Below are 9682 nucleotides of genomic sequence, written 5' to 3' on the forward strand. Positions count from 1 at the left end.
AAGAGGAGACTGGATGGCCACCTTGCTGGGGTCACCTGACACCAGTTGTCTTTCCTGCCTAGTGCAGGGGGCTGGACCCGATGATCTTACGAGGTCCTTTCCAGCCCCTAACTATCTATGAATCTATGAGCACAGTGGGAAAAAGTGCCTCATCTGACAATCAAATACAAGGTGGTAGCAGTTGCTCCAGCATGAACCCTGTGTTGGGGCCAGAGCCACAGCTGCTGCCTTCCCCCAGCTGCTTCTGCACACCCCAGCAACTCCCTCCCCACCACCTGCAGTACCCCTCCCATTGTTGCTTCTTTCCTTTCTCCCTAGCTTTTGCTGCACTCCTCCTTACTTTTGTTCCAGGCTGGCAGGCTCCACCCTCAGAGCACGGAGCACGTAACATGTACTCCAGCCTGGCCCTGTAGCAGCAATGCCAGCTTCATGCTGCTACTATGGAGCCAGGCTGGAGCCATTCTCAGTGCCTCAGGCTGCAGGCAGCAGAAGTAAAGGGTGGGTGAGAGAGCGGAGGGGGGGCGGGGAAGAGATGGGAGGAAGGAGGAGTGGGGAATCAGAGCCTATGGGGGAAGAAGCAATGTGGAGGGGGGGAAGATGAAGGGACAGAACAGGGAAAATCAGGGCATCCTGAGGATGCAAAAGGGGGGCAGAGACAATGGGGGAGGTAAGTGAGGGGAGGGCAAGCAAGCCACCTACCTCTCCCTCTGCCTGCCCCACTGCCTCAACACTGCTTGCCCCCTACCACCTGCTCCCTTACTGCCTTTCCCCACTGCACCCTCCACTACCTACCCCATTACTGCCCCCCACCGCCTTCCCTGCCACATGTTCCTCTACTGCCTGTCCCCATTGTCACAGGGAACCATCTCTAAGGGTGGCTATCAAGCCCCTGGAGGCCAAAAATTCTTGTACCATACCCTATGGGCAGTCAGCCTGCTTCTTCGACCACCATGTCTTGAAGTTAAATGCCATTAAAATACATGAGGCTCCCCGGTATAATCTTAATGACCACCAGTTCTTTATGGTTTTTCCCTTATGGGCTAAATGCATAGCTCCGTTCTGTCCCTACACCATGCCCTAAGCCTTGCAGATGTTATCCTCTGTTTACACAGTCAGCCCTTCTCTGGGCTTTCAGACCCCTCAGTCTCTCTCAGCCACTTTGCTGAGCTGCCAAACCCCTCAGTCTCTCACACAGTCCCTTCTCTGGGTCCTCAGACCCCGGTCTTACTTCTTCCTGGCTATTCTCTCAGCCTCTGGACCCTTCTGGTCCCACTCTCTCCCTTCCTTTTCTGGTAGGGTGTGGTCTCTTAGCCTTCCCCCTCTATGGATGACACACAAGGTAGCAGGAGCTGAGGCTTTCAGGCACCCTGTAAGTTCCTTTCTTTGAGGTAGCAATGTGTGGCATTTCCCCAGAGGCACAGGCAGCCCCACCATGCTGACCAGCCCCATTAGGGTACATTTTCAGGTCTTACCCAAGACCAATTGCTAAGCCACCCTGGTCAACTACCCTGGCTTCTCCCGGGCTCCCTTCTGATGTCACACGTCCTCCTGAGCTGCAGGCTTCCTATCTAGGGCTACAGCTCTCTGGAACCACATGGTTCAGTCTCTTCTCTGGGCCCCTCAATAGGTCACATACACGCTCTCTGGGCTTACCCGGACCCCTCAATAAGCCACTTGCCTGCACCCCCACTCTCTGGGTTCGCCTGGACCCCTCATCAGGTCCCATACACTCAGCCCCTCTCTAGGAGCTCTGGACCCAACACTGGGTCCCGAGGTGTCTACTTCACCTCATAGTTCCTTCCCAAACCACCAGACTGCTTTAGATCTTTTTATCCATGCTGACCTTTTGGAGCTGCAGCCATCCCACTGAGGCCATGTTCTCAGAAGCCTCCAAGATATTACTGACAGCTCTGCTCAGGCCTGGGCTTACATCTGCTCTAAGCCCCACTCATCCTGGGTGAGATGACTCCACAATTAGCCTTGGCCTCATCTGCAAGTGGCCAAGGCGTCATCACCTTCACAGGCTGCTTGATCTTTTATAGTAGGCACCCTATGCATCCTGTCAGACCCACCACCTGCCCTACCACATGGCCCTACTGCCTTTCCCCCATCACGCCCCAATGCCTACCCGACTACATGTCCCCCCACTGACTGCCCTATTATGTTCCCCATCATCTTCTCTGCCCCCACCAGCTGCAGTAGTGGGGGGATGAATTTAAGAAGACCTTCCAATAATTAAATTCCATAAATGGAAAATTATAAGAAATTTATAATTTTTTCATGTATAAAATCTAATTATTGTGGGGTTATCTTACCCACTGGGTCATCTTATATTTGGGTAAATATGGTACCTATTTTATTAATACACCACATTCTTTCCTCCTCCCAAAAATACTAAAGGAAGATATCTCTCTCTATGGTCAAACAAACACAATGCACAGGTGAATTTTCTAGTCCAAGTTATTTTAGCGGCATGATCTAAAAGCTGAGAATTTTTCTTTAAAAAAAATTGAATGTTGGCCAAATATTCCAGAAAGATCTACCAAATTCTTATCTGATTTGCATCTTGGTTTTCAAGGAATATGTTTCCAATTTCAGGGGATCTGCTTATTTTTGAAGTTTAAGTAGCAGATCAGCTTTTAAAGAGGGAGATGAAGCTTATAAATGGGAACTTAACTATGGAGTGCCCCAACTAGCATTTTGCTTTTGAATACACTCTGCTGCGGACATGTAAGAATTCATCATGATTCAGTCATTTAGTCAGAAAACAGCTACCCTATTTTTGTACATGATAATAACTGAAATTGTCTGACCTGAAGTGCTCCCAGCTTCCTCAAAATCAATATTTCCCAGGTGAAGAACACCAGCCACTACTCGGAAAAGATCAAGCTTTTCTCCATCATCTAAGCCAATCTTTCTCATTGCTGTACACATTCTGTTGAAGTCCCCATGGTCATCTAGCAGAGGATCCTTCAGAGAACCTGCTTTAAGGTACTACAAAACAATGAGATAAGCCAACAGCTGAATTAAATGAAACAAAGTATACTGAGATAAATATTTCTTTCTTAAATGAAACAGCATAAAAACATGCAAAAAGAAAGAAAAAAAAACATTTACATGATATTAAGATACCAATTTTTTAACATGCTTATAAATATTGTTGTATTCATGTCAAAGTCATGAGAGAGAGATTCAGAGGATACCTTAACAAAAAGTGAGCGTGTCTGACATCCGAGAAAAGAGAGATAAGCATTCCACAATAGTTGTGGAACATTCCGCATGTCTATGAAGTCCTATTCTCTCTTGACAATGAAAAGAAAAGCTGCTCAAGATAATGTCTGTGAGTAGAACTGACAGATGGAAGGTGATGATGTTACAGGGCAATGCCAAATTTGGAAAAACTGGGAGTCTGATAGGTCACTTTTACAGACATGTCTGTGTTTGCACTTGCTACTAACCATGGAAACCTCTGTTTGCAGTGTTCTGAGAGTTGCATGCACCCACTAAAAATTATTTTATAATTAAATTATTTTCCTAGTTCCCTAGATTAAATTCAATACACTAAGAAGCCACTTAACTAGGGGTGAACCAATAAAGATTTTTGTGACTGATACTAATAGCCGATTTTTAAGGAGGCGTATCGGCCAATGCTGATCCAATTTCTGATACCCAGCTCAGCACCATGGAGAGCTGCCTCCAGCTGGTAAGTCGGCAGTAGTGGAAGAGGAGGGGGGAAGGGAAGGGGAATGGGGAGGAGGCAGATCAAGGTCCCCATGGTGATGGGGTGTGGGGCTGAGGTAAGTGCTGCCCAGCTGCGGTGGGGCAGGTGCAGCACGGAGCTGCAGGCAGCTCGTCCAGGGGGCACAGGGAGGGAAGGGCAGCTTATCCGGTGCTTGGCTGCTCATCTGGCAGCTCCTGCCACTCATCCAGGGGGGCGGGGGGGAACCTTATACCCCCGGATCTGTGCCGGGGCTATGCCAAGCTCTTCCTGGTAGGGTGGGGCTAAGCTGGGAAGGGGTTAAGGCAGGGCTGCAGCCACAAATTCACTGTAGCTCCTTCCCAGCGCAGTCACGCCCTGCCAAGAAGAGCTTGCCGCAGCCCCAGCCCTAGCCCGCCCCACACAGATCCGGGAGGACACGCCCCCCCCGCCCTCACAGACGAGCAGTGGGAGCAGCGGCAGAAGCCACCTGATGAGCAGGTAAGTGCCACATAAGCTGGAACCACCAGACGAGCAGCTCCCAGCCGAGTGGTGTGAAGCAGCAGGAGCCACTCCCTCCCTCCCTCCCTTTACCCCACAGATGAGCTGTGGGTCCATGCTGCACCTGCCCTGCCTTGGCTGGGCACCACTTGGCCCAACCCCAGCCCCACACCCTTCCTCACCATGGGAACCTTGATCTGCACCCCCATGCCCCTTCCCTCCCCCTCCCCTTCCACCATACCAGACGTACCAGCTGGAGGCAGCTCTTCAAGCTGCCAGGCTGTGCTCCTCACCACCTGTGCTGTGCTGCAGCTGTGCACATGCACGGGCCATTTATCAGCCAAATTATCAGCCTAATATGACCAATTTCCGATACCATACATTTTCTTTATATCAGAGCCAATCTGATATTGGACCAATGTATCGGTGCACCTCTACACTTAACTATATTCTTAAAGGAAAGAAAGACAACCACCACATGCAGTCAAAAGAATAAAACTAAACATGCAATAAGTGATTTTTTAATCTTACACAACTGCACTTAAGAATGCTTTAGGTTAAAAATAATTCATCATTCACTTTAAAAAAAGAAGCCTAGTTAAGTGTCATATAAGCAAACACCATTCTCATCTCAAAATAGGACATGCATCTTAAAATTTACTTCACACAGGATTTAGACACATCAAGAAATTAACTATTCTAATTATGCAAAATGATCACCTCATCTTCCTGATAAGTAAAAGACAAAAATAATTTAAACATTAATTCACTTTACAGCTTCTTCCATTAAAATACACAGTATAAGTAAGCTTTCATAGGTGACACAGCAAAGACTGCTACCTGTCTAAAAAGAACTGGATAGTTTAGATAGACTGTTTGTTTGTTTGCTGAGCACAGGCAAGTGCCAGACTTAAACCTACAGTGTTCCATAAATCAAGTATCTCTGCTCAGCACTGCATTATGTTGTGTATACATAGATCAACTAGTAGAATACAAAAACTTCCATTTTACTATTACTCCACAATTAATAGTTTGTCCTCAAATTCCAAAAGAAATACAATTCTTTAAACAAGACAGTGGTATATACCATATCTCATTTGTTCCAATACTTAGCAGTCCATAAGCATTTCCCAAATTTACTCTTCTTTTCTGTCCATTCTATTTCAGATAGGAATGTGTTTCAAAAAAGCTTTAAGAAAAACAGAGCGCAAGAACGCACACAAAAGTAACATATATGTTTCTTATATCATCTAAATGCAACTGAAAAAATTGACCTGCATAGTTTTGGCTAAAGAACATTAAGTGCATTTTGCAGCTACATACATTGCACCTATATGGACTGCACAGCCATACAGAAGGCAGACCAGAGCCATCCAGCTTCTAAGTAGCAGAGGGGCAAACTCTATACAGGCTGTACCAGTGGAGGCCACATGCCATCCACGCCACACCAGCACAAACCAGGGGAACCCCAAGCCTCATGTCATACGGGTGCTGCACTACATCCCCTCCTGTCACCCACTATACCACACATGCAGGAACCTAGGAATCACCCTGTGCCATGGGTTCTCTTGTTCCAACAGCCAAGTAGAAATCTAGGGGCACATCTACACGCGCCAATTTAAGGCACTTTAGGCCAATTTAAGATGCCTTATGGGCACGCGTCTACATATGCGTGCCCTTAATGCACTTCAAAATGGAAATTTTAGGCTATTCACACCTAAATCTGATACTTGCAAAAGGGCATTAATGCATGTGCAGAGGCATTAAGGTGCATTAACACTATGTATGGACTGACCTGGGACTAACTTCTGTCCGTCAGTATGCGTCCACGGCATTCATGTGCTTTAACCTGTGCACATGTGGACACGAGCCTAAGTCACCTTAATGCACATTAAGTGAGCGCGAATTAAATTTAGGCTTACCTAAATGCATGTGTAGACATGCCCTAGGATTACAGCTCCTTCATGGGCTGTGGGCCACTAACTAGCCAGTTTTAAAATCTAAGACTTATGGTCTTCTAGATCAAAGCCTTTAAACTGTCCAGCAGCACTCAGTGATTTTAACAAATTTTATTCACTGAGAAAATCATCTCCCATTTCAGAATTTCACCGGTATGATTTGTATCTTGGTGGCAATGGATCAGCAGCATTTACCTTACTCCCTTCCCCCTCTCCCCCCACGCATATTTAATTAACTTGTTATTGTGTACTCTGAAATGACTTTGGGTACTAGTATGGCAGATCCAGATCAGGAGCAACAGAAGCCATGGATCAGGTAAGAATCCCATTCTCATCCCCAACTTGGCAGTTAACACCTCTTCCCCTCCCCTCTGTGCTCAGTGAACCTCCTCTCCTCTCCCCCAGCTCAGATGAGGCCAGCTTACTGGGACCTGCCTGCTTGTTGCCACCTCTGCCACTACTGTCCCTGGCTGAGCATGGCTCCCAGCACAACCAAAGTCAAGTACAGCAGGAGTGGCTCTGGAGCTCCTCTTCCATGCACGTCAGTCAGGAGAGGAGGCAGTCATAGGCACGTGTGGGAGGGAAGCAGAGGGATGCCACAAAGAATCGAAGGGAAGGGGAGATTCTTACCTGTTTTGGGGACATAAAAGTCCTCAGCTGCTGTTCCCACAGCATGGACCAAAATGGGGGCCGACCATGCCACTAAACCCACTCTGGATCTGCCCCTGGGTACAGGTGTGGTGAGATATGGCATGAAAACTAGGGGTGGGCCGTATTCAATTTGGATTTGGCCTGAACCGGGGACAATGATTTGATTTGTTGATTCAGATCGCTGTCCCAAGTTGATTCAGCTGACAGCTTTAAATGTTTTTTCTACATACCTCAAGGTACCAGGCACGGCTCGTGAACACTGCAATGGTGGGGCAGATGGAGGGTCCCACAGGAGCGCAGGGCACCTCCCCCCCCACCACGTGCTCAGCAGTGAACCCAGAGGTGGTCTGGAAATACTTCTGGTCCACTGTCAAGCGCATGGGGGACTCCCCAAGCTCCCCCCAGCTCTGTGATTGGCTGCAGGGGGACCCAGGAGGCACCAGTAGCCACACCGGGGGGTGGGGGGGAGGAGTCCCCCGCATGCTTCCCGGAGGACCCAGAAGTGCTTCTGATCCGCTTTGGGGTCTACCCCCAAGCGCACTGGGGACACCCCAACCCGTGGGATGCTCCATCCACCCCAGCATCTCAGCATTCACAAGCCAACTGGTACCTTGAAGTATGTAGGAAAAAAACATTTAAAGCTATGTCTATGTCCAAATCATCGAATCTTTCCAAATCTCTCCGAATCGATTCAGAGGGTTCCAATTCAATTCAGAGAGATTAAAGGGCCTCCTGATTCGATTTAGATTTAGAGAATTGGCCGCCAAATTGGGCCAAATATCTGAGGAATCGAATCAGTGACCGAAGCTTCACACAGCCCTAATGAAAACAAAGGATATGGGCTTTCAACCCATACCACTAGCCTTACCACACTAGCCTCATAGTTACCTCAGGTGATTATTGAGATTAGTTTATTAGGGCTTACTTACAAAATGATACCAAAGAAAATTAATTCAAATTAACTTTAAAGTTGATTAGTTAAACTGCATTACTTCAACACATTTAAAGTTACAGTATCTTTATTTTGGTTTACATTAATTTAAGTTACTTTGGAAATGAATTTAGCTATATGAATTTGGTTCACCTTAATTCTGAATGAAAATATGTATACAGGAGATAACTCCATTTTAATTAAAAAACTAAAAGTGCAATGTAAAGTGTGTTATATTTTCTTGAATGTCCCCCACATAGACAAGCTTTCAAAATCAAGAGTTTAAATAATAGATTAAAAATAAGCATTTGGGGGAGGGATTGGAACAAAGACTGTGTGAAATCTTTCGCATATTATGAAAATAGTTCCTAGTACTAAGAAACAAAAAGTAGAATCATAAATAAAAATTTGATGGTGGAGCTTTAGGGCTTCCTCATGAGCTCCTATTTTTAAATTTCAAGAGTTCAGCATATAAAAAAGCCCAATCCCATGCAATTACTGCTTTGAATAAAAAGTACATTTTTATAGCTTTTAACAGCTGCTCAACAGACAAACAGAAAAAATCTAATTTGCTCTTGAGGAAGGACATATTAAAATAAAATCCATATAGCAAAATATGAAGCCAGATTGTTAAAAAAATATTTACTAAACAATAATAATAAAATGGTTGTTGAATGCAATTATTGTTAGTCAGAGTTTCAGCTTTAATGCTAAGTGGGTTTAAGTAAGACAGTTACCATCAGTTACTTATGATCAGCAATGCTAAGTACAGGTAAAGCTTTATATGTCACACACACAGTCAAGAGAAAGTCAATAAAACAAATTATACTGTAATTCAGAAACAATTTTCTAGACAAATGTTCCATAACTAAACATCAGCAAAAGCAACGCAAAGTGTTGTCCAACAACCTATAAGCCTAATATACAGACAACCAAAAAGCTTCAGGCAAAACAGACTCAATCTTTGCAGGTGAGTCTGAACTGCGTAGATTGAACCAACAAACAAGTGAACAGACATTCTCTTTTGGACACCAGAAATGCAGCCACATGCCTGCAGTGGCACAGGCCAAAAGCTACGGGGGTGCTAGTGCATACCTCCCAGTCTGCCGGCCACTGCCAAAAGGAAGGGAGGGAAGCTGGGAGAGATGCCCTCTGATGCTTTTCCTCCCCTCCCTGCTCAAATGGAGGGAGCCAGGCCCCAGCCAGCTCATTATGATGGGGGGGATAAACCCCACCTGACCCCCACTGTCATGGGGGTGGAGGAGGGGAGTAGCCCCTGCTAGGCTTTTTTCCCCAATCTCCAGTCAAGTGGAGGGCATGGCGAGGCTGGCACGCTGATGTAATGGGGAAGAGGGTTTTAAACCCCCTCCCTGGCCAGCACAGGACCCCAGCCGGGGTCTGACTGGCCATGAGGAGCAGCCCCTGCCAGGCTCTTCTCACTCACATAAGGGGTGTGGCCAGGCCTCAGCCCACTCTCACAGGCAATCCCTCCCAAACTTTCCCCCACTCTCCGCTCAAGTAGAGAGTAGGGGGGGACGAGGGGGAGGCATTGCCTGGCCTCAGCCTAAGGCCAATATGCTGGGGCAGAGAAGGGGGAGGAGGAGTTAAACCTGAGCAGAACTCCCAGGCTAGGCAGACCCCAGCTGGGGTCTGGTGTGGATCAGGTAGGGGCTTTAACGCCCCCCCACCTCAGCCTGCGGGGCCAGACTGAGATCCAGTCACACCCCTCGCTCTTCACTCAAGCAGGGAAAAGCCTAAGAGGGGTTGCCTCCCCACAGCCAGGCAGACCCTGACTAGGGTCCCCTGCGGGCCAGGGAGAGGATTTAAATTCTCCCTCCCCGCGTCTGCCTCAGTGCGTCAGCCTGGGCCAGGGCCTGGCCACAACCCCTGCTCGAGCAGGGAGTGGGAGAAAAGCCTGGGAGCAGGGTTGCTACCCCCCCCCCC

At 47.3% G+C, this 9682-nt stretch overlaps 1 protein-coding gene across 4 annotated transcripts in view; it reads right to left on the reverse strand.

Moving 5' to 3' along the window:
- MYO6 (myosin VI) overlaps positions 1-9682 on the reverse strand; it is a 202908-nt gene that overhangs the window by 136271 nt on the left and 56955 nt on the right. For all 4 annotated transcript variants that reach the window (XM_019520458.1, XM_019520457.1, XM_019520456.1 and 1 more), the window contains exon 10: positions 2814-2994. In XM_019520458.1, the coding sequence (XP_019376003.1) occupies positions 2814-2994 (181 nt within the window). The remainder of the gene's footprint in view (positions 1-2813; positions 2995-9682) is intronic.

Source organism: Gavialis gangeticus, unplaced genomic scaffold (assembly GCF_001723915.1).
Source record: "Gavialis gangeticus isolate Ggan-Ray unplaced genomic scaffold, GavGan_comp1, whole genome shotgun sequence".
NCBI lineage: Eukaryota > Metazoa > Chordata > Crocodylia > Gavialidae > Gavialis > Gavialis gangeticus.